The sequence below is a fragment of the Rhinolophus sinicus genome, linkage group LG06 (genome assembly GCF_036562045.2).
Source record: "Rhinolophus sinicus isolate RSC01 linkage group LG06, ASM3656204v1, whole genome shotgun sequence".
NCBI lineage: Eukaryota > Metazoa > Chordata > Mammalia > Chiroptera > Rhinolophidae > Rhinolophus > Rhinolophus sinicus.
The window spans coordinates 16,875,240-16,894,258 of NC_133756.1; the positions used below are offsets into that span (position 1 = coordinate 16,875,240).

At 35.6% G+C, this 19,019-nt stretch overlaps 1 protein-coding gene and 1 non-coding gene across 6 annotated transcripts in view; both read right to left on the bottom strand.

The window, feature by feature from the left end:
• Positions 1-19,019, bottom strand: part of TESK2 (testis associated actin remodelling kinase 2) — a 126,405-nt gene that overhangs the window by 67,807 nt on the left and 39,579 nt on the right. For all 5 annotated transcript variants that reach the window (XM_074334636.1, XM_019749378.2, XM_074334637.1 and 2 more), the window contains one exon: positions 2,114-2,235. In XM_074334636.1, the coding sequence (XP_074190737.1) occupies positions 2,114-2,235 (122 nt within the window). The remainder of the gene's footprint in view (positions 1-2,113; positions 2,236-19,019) is intronic.
• On the bottom strand, positions 14,024-14,147 carry LOC141572594 (U6atac minor spliceosomal RNA). Its single transcript, XR_012497916.1, has one exon. It is a non-coding gene; the product is annotated as a U6atac minor spliceosomal RNA (small nuclear RNA).

Genomic DNA, 19,019 nt, shown 5'->3' on the forward strand with positions numbered 1-19,019 from the left:
AGTGGGACAATCAGCTCTAATGTGTCTTTTGGAGCAAAAATTAATATAAGACTTGGTATTATATTATATTATATTATATTATATTATATTATATTATATTATATTATAGACCCGATCATATATTATAATAAAATAAGACCGGGTCTTAGATTAATTTTTGCTCCAAAAGACCTAGCCAGACATTAGAGCTGATTGGCTAGGTCTTATTTTCAGGGAAACAGGGTACCACTGACCAAACATGTAAATCACACTTAAGCTGTATGATTTCTCTCTAGTCCAATATAAATATTAGCAATAAATGACCCTAGGTAAATAGCACTTTTAACTTTTCAAAGCGTCTTACACATAAGCCCTACTTAAATATATATTGACTTAAATTGTCTTACTTGGTTTTGTAGGGGCTCAGAACAAGTCACCACACGATGTGTCTCTGTGGTATGCAGATTATTTTGAGCTAAAGGCAACCTAGATCCTGCAAGCTCAAGAGAAACTTCTGTCCCCCACCCCTTTAACTACCTAGAAGAATCTGAATTAGGGGCCTTGCTCATGATAAGAGATTATCAGAGATAACTTTTTTGACCTATCTATATGACAGGGCAAACTATGAATTACTGAACATCTGCTCTTCTTATCACCCCCGCAATGACCCTCTGAAGTCCCAAGGTGCCTTACCTCATCCATAGCTCAGAATATCATACATACCTCATTTTGCCTCTCTGTCACTGAACCTCTCATGTATGTGGGGGTATTTGACTCTTTCATGTATGTGGGGTTCTCACGTGTATGTATGTAATTAAATTTGGTTATTTTCTCTTGTTAATCTGTCTCATGTAGATTTAATTATTAGACCAGCCGAAAAAACCTAGGAGGGTAAAGTTTCTTCCTCCCCCATAGTTTCATTTGGAAATATACTCAACTCATTAAAAACAAAACAACAAAAGAACAAGACAAACAAATGAGAAACAAAAACTCATAGATACAGACAATAGTTTAGTGGTTACCAGAGGGTAAGGGGGAGGGAGGTGGGAGATGAGGGTAAGGGGGATCAAATATATGGTGATGGAAGGAGAGCTGTCTCTGGGTGGTGAACACACAATGGGATTTATAGACGATGTAATACAGAATTGTACACCTGAAATCTATGTAATTTCACTAACAATTGTCACCCCAATAAATTTTAAAAAACAAAAAAAACCACACACAAGATAGAGTGAATTATATATAAAACTAATTCTTTAAAAAAGAAAACTATGAAATAAGTCAGAAAAAGTTAAGAACCATATGACTTCACTGATATGTGGGATATAAGACTGAAAGCAACAAAGGAACAAGACAAACAAATAAAGAAACAAAAACTCATAGACACAGGGCCAGCCCAGTGATTCAGGTGGTTGGAGCACAGTGCTCCTAACACTGAGGTCACCAGTTCGATTCCCACATGGGCCAGTGAGCGGTTTAAACCGGAGTGGAGGGGGGGGGAAGGCTAGTGGTTACCAGAGGGTTAGTGGGGAGGAGGGTGGTAGAAGAGAATAAACGGGGTCAAACATATAATGATAGAAGGAGAACTGACCCAGGGTGGTGAACACTCATGATGTATTATAGAATTGTACACTTGAAAGCTATGTAATTTTACTAATCATTTTTACCCCAATAAATTTTAATTAAAAAAAAAGTAAACTATATCACCTCAAGTGAGTGCTGAAAGTTAAGGGTAGGTAATCTAGGATATAATTTAATTTTTATTTTCATTTACTGATTTAATTACAATTCCTTATAAAGCAATTGAAAAATTAAATAACTGTATAAAGATTAATGTCTTTTCTCTTTGATAAATTATTAATTCAGCAATAGGAAACAACTGGTCTAATGAGCTGCTACTAAGAGTGAAGCAATTTGAGAGACATAAGAAGTTACTTTATTAAATTGTAGTTAATTATCAGAAAATTATGTCTCAATAGGCAGAAAAAGATCTACAGCATGCTTAAACCCCCAACTAGATAGATTCAGCAGGAAATCACGAATCCTTCTTTTTAGCTGTTAATGCTGTTCTAACAAGCCTCCAATAATGTTTTAGCTTTCTCACTGATCCCCAGAAGGAAAGAAAAGCCATTACCTAAGGATGTTGGGATGGGAGAGTCTATTCATGAGCTGCACTTCCTTCAGCATGTTTGCCCGGTTACTGCTCAATGTGTTCATCTTAAGAGCCATCACCTGACCAGAAGCTCGGTGACGTACCTGGAAAATAAAACAGAACAGGAGGCTAAGGGCAGCAGCTACAGATGAGGTCAAAGTCTCCACATATAGAACATGCCATGGTGTTTTAGTGCCAGTTTAGATAAAACAGACATGATAGGAGATGTTTTTCTGTAAACTATGATTACACTAGGGTTTCACTTCCATTAACGAAGATGAATTTATTCAAAAGCAAAATTGTTTCACATTAAGCTGGCCAGAAAAACACTGTTACTGTGTTTCCTCGAAAATAAGACCTAGCCGGACAATCAGCTCTAATGCGTCTTTTGGAGCTAAAATTAATATAAGACCTGGTCTTATTTTATTATAAGACCAGGTCATAATATAATATAATATAATATAATATAATATAATATAATATAATATAATATAATATAATATAATACCGGGTCTTATATTAATTTTTGCTCCAAAGGACACATTAGAGCTGATAGTCTGGCTAGGTCTTATTTTCAGGGAAACAGGATAATAACACCTCAAGAAACCACGTCTTTTTTTTGTAGTACCCTAGAAAAAAATTGGGCACATTTGTTAGGCTGGTTGTTCATGGCCAACATTGCTGAATCTTAGGACACTAAAAGGAAAAAGTCCCTTTTGTGGAATTTCAAGTGTGTATGGGAAAGATATACACATAAGCCTCATATAACACCTAATGGATAATAAAACCGTCTTTACAGGACACTAAAGACACCTCCACAAAATGTTCTTGAAGCACCATAAAATACATATCTATAAGGAAAGAAAAAGCATTGCATGTTAAATATAGAAAAAAGTTGGTGAACCTTTCAAAGTCAATGTTGTAGTAACCCAGCCTAAAGTACCTTATAATCATTTAAACACACTCAAGTCAGATACAAAAAATATGAGCCACACCACACACACTATTACCCATATGTACGGAGGAAAGTCCCCTTCTAAAACATTCATCCTCTACAGAATTCAATCTATTTTACATGTAAAAAATTATTTTATATCTTTAATCCATACTCCACAAGTTTCAAAAATCACAATACTTTACTTGCAAGAAAATTAACTGTGTTGTCACCTTCTAAATGTGGTCTCAGTAGAAGCAAACGAAGACCACCAGAGAAAACAGTTTTTCTTACCCAAAAGAAACTCAGTTATTCACTGAGATGTGTATTTCCTACTGAGATTTTATGAATGAGGCAATAGAAAAATGAAGTGCCAAGGACCTTATTACTTTCTGGTTTAAAAAATTCATGTCAGATCTTGTACAACAGGGACTTACTATGCAAAAATGTCATCATCCTATGGACTTTAAGAGTATTATTTCAGTATGTTGTACTTGAACAAGTGTACATTCCAGTACAAAACATGCCAATCTACTTAATTCTTCAATCTCCAGAAATTTCTTGAAAGGACAATAACCTCAGAAGCTTAACACATCTATTAATACAGCACAGATATCACAGCTTATCTCAGAATTCAAAGACACAAGGTTCAGAGTGGCAGACAGAAGAAGAGGGAGGAGGAAGGAAAACACTCAGAGCCACAGGAACTCTGATCAGAAAAACTGAGGCAGAACACTGGCTGTCTCTCCCCCTCTTCTAGATCACTTAGTGAGATTTGGAACCCAACTCTCTTCTTAGTGCATCAATGCTGCTGTTGTCATGTACCTCGTGATTGATAAAAGAGAAGTGGCTTTCCTTTTCAGATCCTGCATGGATAACTTAAAAGAGACATTTATATACAAAGACCACATTGACAGTATTTTTCCAACTCTATTTACAGAAGACATCTGTGTTTTCATAAGAACTCTCCATTCTGAAAGTCACTCTTCATTTTTTTCCCATCATCTGAAACCTATCACTCTGACTTTTTAACAAAACGTCTGCTTTTAAGAAAGTTTGATATTAAAGCAATGTGAAATTCAGGGATAAACAATCCGTGTTTCAAATTAATCAGAAGAAAAAACAAACCCTACTTCCTTAAACACCAGGACAAGAGGATGCATGTGTTCATAACTCATTGTATTTTGGCTTTCATCTGCATAAAATATTCTTCTCCTTTCTCCTAGCCTCTCAAATTCCACTTATCTTTCAAGCCACACTCAAATATCCCCTCCTCACTGAAGTTTTCCTTGACTCTTTCTGGAAACTATTTGTGGTTTCCTTCTTTATACTACTTCAGAACAACCTTCATAACACCAGTATACCACTTATCACATAGTTCTATACATAAATATTTCCTCACTAGGCTATAAAGCATCTTGAGACCAGGAAGTATATTGTGTTTATTTTTGTCTTACAGCACCTAGGAGGTCTGTCTGGCACATGGTAGGGGAACAGTGAGAACAATAGCAACAACAATTAAACGATACTTCTAATATAATTTCTAAGGGCCAGTGAATCATTTTATTTATCCAGGTGATTTCTTTGGGGGTGGGGGGAATGGGGAAAAGAGTGCTTTTCTTTCTTTTTTTCCCCCCACCAGTGGCAGAGGTTGAGGGGAAGATGTAAACAGAAAGTATCAGGTTGGTGCAAAGTAATTGCGGTTTTGGCAATTATTTTTAAGCTTTTAAAGAGCAATTACTTTTGCACCAACCTAATAGTATAAAATTTGGTCAAAATTTTCTGGAGTTTACCATCTAGAAAAGGACAAACAATAAGCTATATGGCCAGTCACATTAGAAAGAGAATTAAACACAGCATAAGAGTTATTTATATAGATATTGATGGAATGAGCACTTAGGGAAAAACTTCATGGGACTTCAGTGAAATCTCAAAGAACTAATAGATTTGGATAGATTTTTTTTAAAAGTACAGAATAGACTACAGGTGATAAAGAAATGAAAAAGTATCATCAAATATAGAGGTCCACAAAATATGGGTAATCTGCCTAAATGTAAGTTATCAAAACCACAAAAATAATCAGCCCTCAAATCTACTTTGATTTTCAGAGTAAAGAGGTTTATTTCTACTTAAGTTTGTCCTCTAAACATAGATCATTGTTACTGAGAGGATTCCCAAGAGATCAATATCTTTAAATACCTTTAAAAATAAAGGTAAGACCTCAAAAAATTAAAAATAGAATTGCCATATGACCCAGCAATTCTACTTCTGGGTATATACCCAAAAGAATCGAAAGCAGGTGTCAAAAATATACTTGTACACGGCAGCATTATTCACAACAGCCAAAAGGTAGAAGCAACCTCAGCGTTTATCCACAGATAAATAGATAAACAAAATGTGGTATATACATACAATGGAATATTATTCAGCCTTAAAAATGAAGGAAATTTGATACACACTACAATATGGATGAACTTTATAGACATGCTAAGTGAAATAACCAGTCACAAAAGAAAAATAATGTATGATTCCACTTATATAAGGTACGTAGGATACTCAAATTCATACAGCCAGAATATAAAATGGTTATTGCCAGGGGCTGTGGGAAGGGGAGAAATTTGGAGTTTAATGGGTACAGAGTTTCAGCTTTGCAAGGTGAAAGGGTTCTGGAGATTGGTGTCACAACACTGTGACTGAATTGTACACTTAAAAATGGTTAAGATAGTAAATTTTATGTTCTGTGTATTTTACCACAAAAAAGAAGGGAGGGAAGGAAGGAAGATGGAGGAAGGGAAGGGTGGAAGGAGAGAAGGAAAAGAGAAGAAAAGAGAAAAAAGAAAGAAAAGACAAAAAATGAAAGAAAACAAATCACCAAGAAAATTACTACCTCTCCTTGACTTTTAAACTCATCTGATGCTATATCACAGGATCTCCAAATCTACTTTCTAAAGAACACAGCAGAGTGGTAAAGTGCAAGAGCTTTGGAGATGAGCAAACTGAGTACAAGTTTTAACACTTAAATGATTAGCGTGACTTCTCTTTGAACTCTTCTGTTGTAAAATGAAGAGAATGACAGTCTCTACCTCACAGAACTGTATGGAGTATAAAATAATGCTATTTATTAGATAAATGAGATAGATAAATAATAGATAGCTAGAGATAATGTATATAAATTACTTAACATGGTGCGTGACATAATAAGCATTCAATAAATAGGTATTGTTTTTAATAAAATTAGAAAACTATATGCTCATAAGAATTTAGAATATCAGGTGAGTTTGAGATGACATAGAAAATGCATGTAGTAATTTTAAGTAAAAATACCAATATTCAAATCTGTATATACTACCAAGATTACTCATGTATCACAATGGGGAAAACCCCCCTTTACAATGGCGAGATCTGGTGGTTAGCACCTTAATCAAGGGGTCATATTTAACATTACCCAAAGTGAAACACCCAACATTATCAACCTTCTGATGATAACTTGTTGAAATGTTTAACGTGAGTCTAATCATAAGAAAACAATCAAACATGTCCAGAACATCTAAAAGACAACTATACTCTTCAAACAAACAAAATGTGTGGGAATGTTCTAGATTAAAAGAGGTTAACAGACATAATCACTGAAATGAAATCAAGGTATAAGACCCTGATTGGAATCTGGGTCAAAAAAACTATTAAAAAACATTTTGGAAGCAAATAGGGAAATTTTAATAGGGACTGGATATGAAATGATTTTACTGAGTTAAGGTTAATTGTCTAAGGTATAAATAATGATACTATGGCTTTGTAGGAGAATGTATTCTTAAAAGATACATACAAGTTGAGAATCTCTTCTCTCGCACAGTGCCTAGCATTTAGTAGTTGACTGTTCAAAAAATGTTTGCTGAACTTAAATGGTTAACTTGAGTCAGGAAGCTTATTTTCTAGAGGTGAAGAAAAGCATAAACCTCTGACCAGAGAAATAGTAAGGAGAAAAATAACAATAAGTACAATAACACAAACTGTCACAAAAAAATTAATCATAAAGTTAACTATTTAATGAGTGCCTCAGGACTTCCAGTCAAGAAATCACAGTGAGTATACAAAAAGTATACAGTAAGCTGGTATAGCAATATTAATATTAAGTAAATAGAGTTTAAGGCAGTAGCTTTTCAACAGAGGTTATACCACCTCAATATGGAGGTGTTTCTGAAGTTTTCAGGTGAAATATTTTGGGTAAAACAATGATGGCAGAGGGAGTGTTGCCAGCCCGATATGCTAAACATCCTGCAAGGTACAGGACAGAACTATACAAGGAAGCATTGTTCCATGTTCTGCATGAAATTCAGAAGTCTTGTGAGACATTCAGGTAAATGAAGAATATATTTATTATTACCTCAGCTTGGATTCTGACTCCATTTTACATAAAAACAAAGTCATCGTGCATGGTTTTAATATATACTGAATTTTCTAGGAATGCAACTACCTTCTAAATTGAAAAATTGCTTTTTTGTTTTGTTCAGATCATTAAGAATTGGTCAACATTTCAGAAAATCAGACAACCAATGACAATGCTGCTCCTGGTATCTGAATACCACTTCAACACATATGTATCAGAATCCATTTGTAGTTTTTATATTCATGGGGATTTATTTAGCCTTTATTTCAAAACATCAAATGTAAATAAAAAATGTATTTTTGCTCTGCCCACAAATAAAGTTATTAATGTGCCTACTCTAACTTTTTCCCCAATGAAACATTCAAGATTAAATGAACATTTTACAAAGAAACACTCAGATAAAGTTGGCAATGATATATCACACCTCCTTGTTTTCTCTCTCTCTATCAATCTGTAATTTGTCTTGGCATGCTACCCCTGTTTCAACTGAGGTTACTTCCCTTTTTTCCTTATCACATACAAATAAGTCTGATCTGTTATGTTGTTTTTATTCTAATATCCACTGGTATCTCTACTCTAATTTTTCTTCTTGCATGGAATGGCTTCTGATTGTCTTCTCTTATATCTAAAACTAGTCATTTATAAGAGAATAAAAGCATTTGACTATTCATTATGTCTCCTAGAATAGTCAGGCCCCAAAATTTGCATACTGAAATCTTTATTTTTACTAATTTAATCTTTTACTTTCATTTGTCATAGAGTTAGGATAGCATGGTGATATTTTATAATTATGAGCAATAGTAACCTAAATTGCCTATCAATTTCATTTCAGTGTAGTTAAGTTACATTTTTTTTTAAAAATTGTTACAGCTTTTCACAAAGATGGTGCCAAAAGCAAAGGAGGCCCCTGCCCTTCCTAAAGCTGAAGTCAAAGCAAAGGCTTTCAAGGCCAAGAAAGCAGTGCTGAAGGGCATCCACAGGCGCAACAAAAAAGATCTGTACATCACCTCCCTTTCGATGGCCCAAGACGCGGCGGTTCTGAAGGTAGCTCAAATATCCTCAGAAGAGCACCCCCAGGAGAAAGAAGCTTGACCACTATGCTATCAGCAAGTTCCTCCTGACTACTCTGTCAGCCATGAAGAGATAGAAGACAACAACACGTTTGTGTTCAATGTGGATGTCAAGGCCAACAAGCAAACAGGCTGTGAAGAAGCTCTATGAAACTGATGTGGCCAAGGTCAAATCCTGATCAGGCCTGATGCAAAGAAGAAGGCATATGTTCAACTAGCTCCTGATTATGATGCTTTGGATGTTGCCAACAAAACTGGAATCACCTAAACTGAGTTCAGCTGGTTAATTTTAAATATAAAATATTTCTCATCATAAAAAATTATTATATCAATAACATAGGTCACATTTTTAGCACTTGCTACATACTAGGTTCTGCTGTGTAACTGCTTTACATATATTAACTCATTTAATCCTCAAACTAATTCTGTGAGGTAGGTATTATTACTATCCCCCATTTTATAGCTACGGAAAATGAGGCACGGAGAGATTAAATGAATTTCTCAAGATCATACATCTAGTAAATGGCAGAACCAGAATTTGAACCCAGGTAATGCAAAGAACATTGGGCCAGACAGGTTGAGAATAACCAACCTAAGGAAAAAAGCATTCTCTGCACACTACATAATAATTATTCTGTCAAGATAATAACAATCATGGTCTTATATGAATCTAACAACATAGCCTTATACTATATCAAGCAAAAACTGACAAAATGCAAGATATATTTGACAAATCCACAGTCTTCATGGGATATTCTAGCCTACCCTGCAGGGAATAAAAGTTCAAGCAGATAAGAAATGAGTATGGATATAGCACATTTTAATAAAATTGACACGCTTGATCTAATCCTGTCCTAACAAAGATGAGTTTGGTGTGTTTCCTTCCAAGTATACATGAAAAAATTGCCAAAATGCATGGGTACTACATCATAAAGGAATTATCAAAAAATTTCAAAAAATCAATGTGGTTCAAAACCACCTTCTTAGACCACTATGAAATACAATCAGAAATCAACAAAAGATCACTAAAAACAAGCATAATGGACAATACTAATTGTTTACCCATTATCTATTTTTTTCCCTTTGAATGACTGACAGAACCCCAATTAGATGGCAATGTTCTCAGTTAAAACATTCCACCTGACAATCATCTTTGCCGCTAGGGTGTCCGGGTGACATAGTCCTAGTAAGGAGATGAAGCAGGAATTAAAAGGTGGGAATTCTGAGAATGCTACTGTTTTCCTGGTGAAGTTGTCCTTTTCCTTCCTCCTCTTTATAGACTTGGAGCAAAGATGTAGTACTTGCATCAAAAGCAGCTATCTTGTAACCAAAAGGACAAAAGCCACACGTTGCAGACAGAGGACAGTAGAAAAAGATTGGATTGTTGACGACTTCCTCAAGCAGCTGCACAGCATAAGAATTTCTCAAAATTTCTTGAGAAAAATTAATCTCTTATTTGAATAAGCCCCTGTATTCTGGTTTCTGTAACATACAGCCAAAGATAATCCTAACTAATTTGCAAAAGATGAAAAATAAATGAGTTAGAGTTCAACTAAAAATGCTAGAAAACAAGAAAATAAAATAATAAAGATAAAAGCAAAAATTTATGAAACAGAAAACAAAGAAATAATAGAGAGGTTCAAGAAACCAAAAGCTGATTTAAGGGAGGGGGGAAAAAACTAATAAAATGAAGAAACAAAGCTCCAGTAACTCTGGATCAAAAAAAAAATCTTTACTTTTCTGGTCCCTGCCTACCCTCCCAGACTCATCATAGGCTTGCCATTCCTTTACATGTACCCACCAGACTTGAAACAAACCCAATTTCTCCCCATTCCTAGAATATTTATTCCATGCTCACATTCCTCTGTGCCTCCACACATGCTTTTCCTCCTGCTTGAAATGCCTTTTCGCTGCTTGTCACCAGACAAGCTCTCTTCCTCAAGAAAACTCAATGGTGACCCCCTCTGGGAAGCCTTCTCTGACTCTTTCAAGTAAGGTTTGTACTGGTGCCCAGCATTATATTCCTTAGCACTTTATGAATATTTTCACACACTTAACAACTATGTATTGAGCAATTTTAGGCTCTTGCTAAAGGCTCTACTTAGCAAATACTGTGTTTTAAATACATTTCCTGTCTTCCACTCTAAGCAAAGAGCTCTTTTACAACAGGAATTCATTTATTTTTCTATTCCTAGCATCTAGCTCAACGCCCTACACCTAATGAGCATTAATTAAATATCTAATAAATAGTAAATAAATAAATGATTAAGATAGCAAACAATTCTAATGTTTATTACATGCTGGGATAGAAGTATCAGCAGAGTGCTATGAGATCACAAAAGGGAAGTAATTAACTCATCTCCTCACTGCAAAATAATATACTCTAGTATCTTTCACATGCCTTCGCATATATCATATTATTTACAGAAATACTTCCATGTATTGAGTGAATTCAAGTTGTACATACAACTCGTGTGCTTCCAGTTTTTGTTTTTCCAGCTGGATTAAGAATTAAGGTAAAGGATCTTGGGAGATATTTCTGCATAGCAATACGCACACAGTAAAATTTGCTACCTGATAAATTATCCCTTTATGTCACCTAGTGCTGAGCTCAGCCCACAGAGACATCTGCAAAATTCTTTACTAATTAGTAGCCCAACTTCCCACATCAGCGCTGGAGGAAATATTAAAATATGTACTGAATATGGCCAAAAGCTACAATCATACACTTCTGTGTGTGAGAACCTTAAGCATATATGTGATACAAATACAGAGTCTCCTTAAAAACACATCATTTCACACAACCCCAAAACACTGAACCCCTGGTACCTCCAAGAGGATGCCAAACCAGATAAACGCAACAAGAAAAACAATAGGAAATTTAGCAAGAAGTAGTTTTGACAGACAATAAGCCTATGCAACAAAGGCCATTTCCAAGGGGCAGAGCTCTAAGAAGCATTGGACTGCAATTACCCTCTTTCTGCCAGGCTTTTCAACGCTCAACTCTTTTAAAAGGGGGTGGGAGGTGGAGAGGGAAGTTCCTTTTCCTCTTCATTCCTTCTTTTGTAAACCTCTGTAATATGGTGTCAGCCCCTTGGAATTTGTCTGTGGTAGATTTGGCAGCTTCCCTGATCTTTAGGAACCTATCGCTGACTGCTGTTTGTCTCTTTTTCTTCTCCACACTCCCTCCAAATAAAGATACTTCTCAAGGTTCAATCCTTGATGCTCTAGACTTCTCTGTCTATACTCTTTTCCCTGACTGTTTTTGACATCGAAACTTAAGCGTCTATCTTATATAACTAGTTTTATATTTGCCACACAAACTGAATCACATTGAACTCTGTAAGAAAGTGTGTGTGTGTTCCAAAAATATAGCACAAATATGTAAAAATTAATAAAATAATCTACTTCTTGTATATTAGATCAAAATTACATGTACTACTCCATTCATCTATCAATTAGGTACATAGGAATTCAAGTCCTAGTTGTACCATTTACTTGCTGTGATATATTTGGCAAGATACTAAACATTTTTGAACCTCAGTTTCCTCATTTATATAATGGAAGTATAACTACTTATAGGACTGTTGTGGTAATATAAAAAGATAATATATACAAGTTCTTAACACAGTACTTAGCACAAAGACCTCAACAGATCTTAACTGCACACATAGCAGAAATAATAATAACTAGCCCTCATGTAGGCTGTATTTTGTGCTAGATATTATTCTGAGTACTTTACATATACTAGCTCATTACATTCTTCTCAATAACCCCATAAGGTAGGTACTGTTAAAATTTATGACAGAGACCTTAACCTGGACAAAAATCAAGAGGGCCTGTGGGAAGTAGGGCCTATGAGAGATCTATCACACTCTGTGTCACTGCAAGAGCCCTACAGGATAACTATGCTTCCACCATAGCTCTCTGATTGTAACAGCTCCTCCCCTTAACTTCCTCTTCCCGTCTATAAAGTACACTCTCCATCTGTGGTTCAGTTCATGCATATGGCTCACCATATCTTCATGTACCAGATTGCAATCCTTTCTTTGTCCCAAATAAATCCTTTTTTGGTGACAAAATATCTAGGTAACATTTTTTTTGGGGGGGAGGGAATTTTTAAATTAATTAATTTATTTATTTTATTTTTTTTTTAAGGAGGGCGCAGCTCACAGTGGCCCATGCGGTGATCCAACCAGCAACCTTAGTTTACCGGCACCATGCTTTAACCAACTGAGTTAACTGGCCACCCCAATTAATTAATTTTTATTATTAGTTTTAGGTGTACAAAACAACATAATGATTAGACATTTATACACCTTACAAAGTGATAAGCCCAACAAGTCTACTACCCATCTGACATTGTACATAGCTATTCCAATACCATTGACTATATTCCCTATGCTATACTTTACATCCCATGACATATATATATATATATATATATAAAATTGTAGTTGACATTCAATATTTTATATTAGTTTCAGGTGTACAGTGCAGTGGTTAGGTATTTATATAATTTATGAAGTGATCCCCTCGGTAAGTCTAGTACCCATCTGACACCATATATAGTTTTTACATTATTGATTATACTCCCCATACTGTATTTCACATCCTCATGACTATTTTTTAACTATTAATTTGTACTTCCTAATCCCTTCACCTTTCTCACCCATCCCTGCAGCTCCCCTCCAATCTAGCAACCATCAGTTTGTTCTCTGTATCTATAAGTCTATTTCTGTTTTGTCAGTTCATTTATTCTGTTCTTTAGATTCCACATATAAGTGAAATCATATGGTATTTGTCTTTCTCTGTCTGACTTATTTCGTTTAGCATAATATCCTCTACGACCATCCCTGTTGTTGCAAATGGCAAGATTTCATTCTTTTTTATGGCAGAGTAATACTCCATTGTATAAATGTACCACAATTTCTTTATTGATGGCCATTTCTGTTATTGATAGGCATTTATTTCTATTGATGGGCATTTCAGTTATTTCCATATCTTGGCTGTTGTGAATAGCACTGCAGTAAACATAGGGGTGCAAATATTTTTTCAAATTACTGTTTTGGATTTCTTTAGATAAAGACCCAGGAGTGAAATTGCTGGGTCATAAGGTAATTCTATTAATTTTTTGAGGAACCACCATACTGTTTTCCATGGTGGCTGCACCAATTAACATTCCCACCAACACTTGTTGTTTGTTGATTTATTGATGATGGCCATTCTGACAGAAGTGAGGTGATATCTCATTGTGGGTTTTATTTGCATATCTCTGATGATTAGTGATGTTAAACATCTTTTCATATGTCTACTGGCCATCTGTATGTCCTCTTTGGAGAAATGTCTATTCAGGTCCTTTGCCCATTTTTTAATTGGATTATTTGGGGTTTTTTGGTATTGAGCTATATGAGTTTTTTAAATAAATTTTGGATATTAACCCCTTATGAGAATATCATCTCCTATTCAGTAAGATGTCTATTCATTTTGTTGATGGCTTCCTTTAAAAATGATGGTTAGATGCCATGAAGTAAGTGGCAATGCCTTAACCATGTGCATATAGGCCTGAGGGCCTAGCTCCGTCCATCCTTGTCAAGGGGAGTGCTAACCTCCCTATTCATATAACACCCTAGTCAATTTTGTTTTATGGTTGACAGTACTATTATTATATCCATTTTGCAGATGAGGAAACCAAGACACAGAAGTTAAGTAACTTACCCAAGATCAGAAAGTTTGTAAGTGGTAGAGCCAGGATTCAAAGGGAGATAGTCTAGCTCCAGAGTCTTGCTCTGCTATGTTGCCTGTCAATGTACTCTTATAACATACACATATGGGTGTTTTTTTTCCTCACATAACAAATATTTAGTTAGTGCCTTCTATGTGGCAGAGTCTGTGCTAGATACTAAAGCTATAGAGATGAAAAACACAGGGAGTTGTGCTATAACAGAAAAAGGCAAACATGTAAACAAGTGCCATAAAATGTATAATTGTTCTGATAAAAGTCTGTATGTGATATACAGGAGGCATAAAGGAGGGAATAGTCAATCATGTTATGAAAAATATGATAATGGTAAGAAAGAAGGCATCTGATTTCACATAACCATCAAAAATGAAATCACATCTAAAAAAACAGTGGGCTGACGAAAGACTAAATTTAAACTGCTGTGTAAAACTGAAACAGAAAATAATGACATCAAAAATAACAAAAGCTACTATTTGCTTATTGAACTAGGCATTTACAAGGTGCTCTCTATATTTCAGCTGATCCTTCTAACACTACAAGGTAGGCATTGTTATTATACAGGGTACAATGAAAAGAACACAAACTTTGCGCTCATCTTAGGTTAAAATTTCTTCGTAAGTCTCTCTCTTCCACTGACTAACACAGACACACAGACACACAGACACACACACACACACACACACACACACACACACAGGTTGCTACTCCTATTCAGGCTCCTTTGCCAGCTCTTCCTCCCTCTACTCAACCCTTAAACATTAGCGTTCCTGAATGCTTGGTCCCAGGCCTCCTTTTATTCTATTTGGCCATATATAAACTCATTCATACCCATGGTTTCCAATATTCTATGTTAATGGCTCTTAATCTATATTTCCAAGCCATACCTGTCCTCTGAGCTCCGTATCTTTATAAGCAAGCAACTGCTTACTGATCATTTCCACGTATAGGTCTTATAAGCACCTCAAACTCTGAGTTAATCCAAATCTGAAATAATCAAATCTGAAATAATCCAAATCTGAAATAATCAAACATGCCCCTCCTTCAGGGTTCATAGATCCAGCTGCTAATATTTGAAATCATCTTTGATTCCTTCTTCTTCTCCCCATCAAATCCAACCATCCACCAAATGCTATAGATAATACCTTCTAAATATCTCCTTTTTTTTTACAAGCATACTTACTTGTTATACTAAAAAGTATGTCTAGTATTTCAAATTATTTTACTCTTCTCCAACCCCACTGCCACCACACAAGTCACACATTACATCTTTTACCTGGACCATTGTCAAACTTAATCTGTTCTTACCCTCTCCAATTCATTTGATAAATTGTAGTCAGAGTGATCTTTTTATTATAATCCATATCAGAACATATTACACCCTTGCTTAAAAGCAATCTAAGATGAAGTCCAAAATCCTCATCCTTGAGGACCTCTACCTGATGAGGTCCTGAACAACAAATCCCTGCTTACCTTTGCAGCAGCATCTCATCTCTTACCGATCTCCCCTTGACCCTCTCTGCTCTAGCCATTCTAGACTTCTTTCAGAAGTTCAACTGCACCTCACACTTCACTCATCTAGGCTTGCAAGTAGACTGTTCCTTCCCCTTGGAATGTTCATGTCCAACCTACTCCTTCACTTAGCTAGTTACTACTAACCTTTCATGTCTCAGCTTAAATTTCACTCTCAAGAAGACCATCCTCCCTTTCCAAATTAGATTTTGGCTTTTTCGTACTCCCCTTGCAATCTGTTTGTGGCAACAGACTCTAGGTTGGTCCTCATGACCCCTGCCACCAGGCGTTCATGCCATTGTGTGACCCTTTCCCCTTGAGCTTGGGCAGGACTTGTGACTCACTTCTAACCAATGCAATATTGCAAAGGTGGCTTTAATCTAAATTTAAAACATTAAAAAGAATTAACTTCAATCTAAATGTTATGATGTTATACAAGATTGTAACCCATCTTACTAGGAGACTCTCTCACTTGCTGGCTTTGAAGAAACAAGCTGCCATATGGAGAAGGAGAGACACATGGCAAGGAAGTGAAGGCAGCCTCCAGCAAGAATGTGAAGCCCTCAGTTCAGCAGTCTACAAAGAACTGAAAGCTGCCAACAATCATATTAGTAGCAGATCCTTTCCCAGGTGAGCCTCAGATAAGATGGCAGCCCCAGCTGACACCTTGATGGCAGCTTTGTGAAACCCTGAAGCAGAAGATCCAGGTTAGTAATACGTGGACTCTTGCTTGAACCACAGAAACAGATACAATAAATATGTTCTCTTAAACCAATGCATTTGTGATAACATTATTATGTAGCAGTAGATAACTAATATACCATGTTTCCCTTTGTGTTGCATTACCCTTGTAAGTATTTATCATTAGATTATAAATTCCACAACAGCAGGAATAACAAGTCTTAATTAATCCCCATTGTATCTCAGAAGTTAGCATAGTGGCTGGCATATAGAAGGACAACAATATATCGGATGGATGGATGGATGGATGGATGGATGGGTGGGTGGATGGATGCCTACTCTGTGCCAGGCACAATACTATACCCTGGAGAAACAAAAGTAAATAAGACATGATCACTGTTCTAATGGAGCTTAATGCTCGGTAGGATGATAGATACTTTAAACAGACAATTTCAACAGAATATGATAAAGGTAACATAGGGTTTCTGTGAAGACACAGAATATGGGCATTTAACTCAGACTGCAAGGGTCCAGGTGTGGAAGAAAAGAAAATCACCTCCCCAAGAGCAGTAAGATAAACAAGGCTTATTTTGGTGATCAAATCAGTACTAACAGTACCACTCTTTCAGGATTGATTTCATTACCAGTAATGCCTTTAGAATATAACCTGCTTCTAACATGACAAAGTATTTTGATGTGGTGGGCTTAAAAACAAGCAGCCATACTTCTTGTGATGTGGGAAGACACATTTGAAGTACAATATTGGTTAACAAGAAAATTTGTGATTCCAAAGAAATTCAATTAATCTTCTCAAGGAGTGTTTGGAGATTGCTTCGCAAGAGATCATCTACCGTGTTTCCCTGAAAATAAGACTTAGCCGGACCATCAGCTCTAACGCAGCTTTTGGAGCCAAAATTCATATAAGACCCAGACTTATTTTTATATAATATAAGACTGGGTATAATATAATATAATATAATATAATATAATATAATATAATATAATATAATACTGGGTCTTATATTAATTTTTGCTCCAAAAGACGCATTAGAGCTGATGGTCCAGCTAGGCCTTATTTTCAGGGAAACACGGTATGTAATCAAGATTTATACTGGTCAGGTGACATGATCTTGAATATAGAAAATTCTGAAGAAAAAAAAATCCACACCACAGAAACTATTAGAACTAATAAGACTTCATTCAGCAAGGCTACTGGATACAAGAGACACATATAAAAATCAATTGTATTTTTCTACACTGGCATAACCAATCTGAAAATGAGATTAAGAAACCAATTTCCCCTGCAACAAAACTGCTAGAAACAAATTCCTATCCCTACAACTGAAGGTAGCTGGGGCATTCTCATTGTAGCACATAAAGTTCTCGAAGAATCAAAAAGGCTGCGGTTCTGCCTGCGCTTTCCCAAGCAGTATGTCCTGCTGTCACTTTGGAGGACACCAACTGGCTTTGGCCTGATGTTGGCATTCTTTTCCTAGCTTGACCTTAGCCACTTCATCCTTCCAGCACTCCCACTGCTAAACTTAAAGGAAGGGTCCTCATTGCATGAGTATAAGAATCTTCCCAAACCAAAGATTATTCGCTTAGTTTTTTTGTACAACCCCTTTCATTGTAGTCACTTTTGTTCTAATAAAAATTTCCTTTTTTAATACCTAAAAAAAAGAATGAAACAATTCTTACAATAGCATCAAAACTTACAAGCTTAAACTACAGAACTCTTAAAACATTGGAGAACATTCGTGACATTGAATTTGGCAACAATTTCATAGATATGACACCAAAACAGCAAGAATACAAAAAATAGATAAATTGGACTTCATCAAAAATAGAGACAAATTGGACTTCATCAAAATTAAGAACTTTTGTGCATCAAAGAACACTATATAAAGAACTACAACTACACAAAAACAACCCAATTCAAAAATGGGCAAAGAACCTGAATAAACATATCTCAAAATAAGATATACAAATGGCCAATAAGCAACTGAAAAAATGCTCAACATCACTAGTCATTAGGGAAATGTAAATCAAAACCACAATGAGCTAATACTTCACCACTAGAATAGTTATAATAATTTTCAAAAGAGAGAAAAAGATAACAAGTGTTGGTGAGGGTATAGAGAAATTGAAACCCTTGTACATTGCTGGTAGGAATGTAAAATGATGCAGCCACTGTGGAAAAATTTGGTAGCACCTCAAAAAGTAAAACACAGAATTACTATATGACCCAGTAATTCCACTTCTAGATATATACTCAAAATAATTTAAAACAGGTACTCAAACAAATACCTGTGCATAAATGTTCATAGCTGCACTATTAACAATAGCCAAAAGATGGAAACAATCCAAGTGTCTATCAACAGATGACTATATAAACAAAATGTGGTATTATCGATATATTGGAATATTATTGGGCCATAAAAAGTAATGAAACATTGATACATGATATAAAATGGATCAATGATGAAAACATTATGTAAGTAAAATAAGTCAATCATAAAGGCCACATATTATATGATTCCATTTATATGAAATGTCCAGAATAGGCA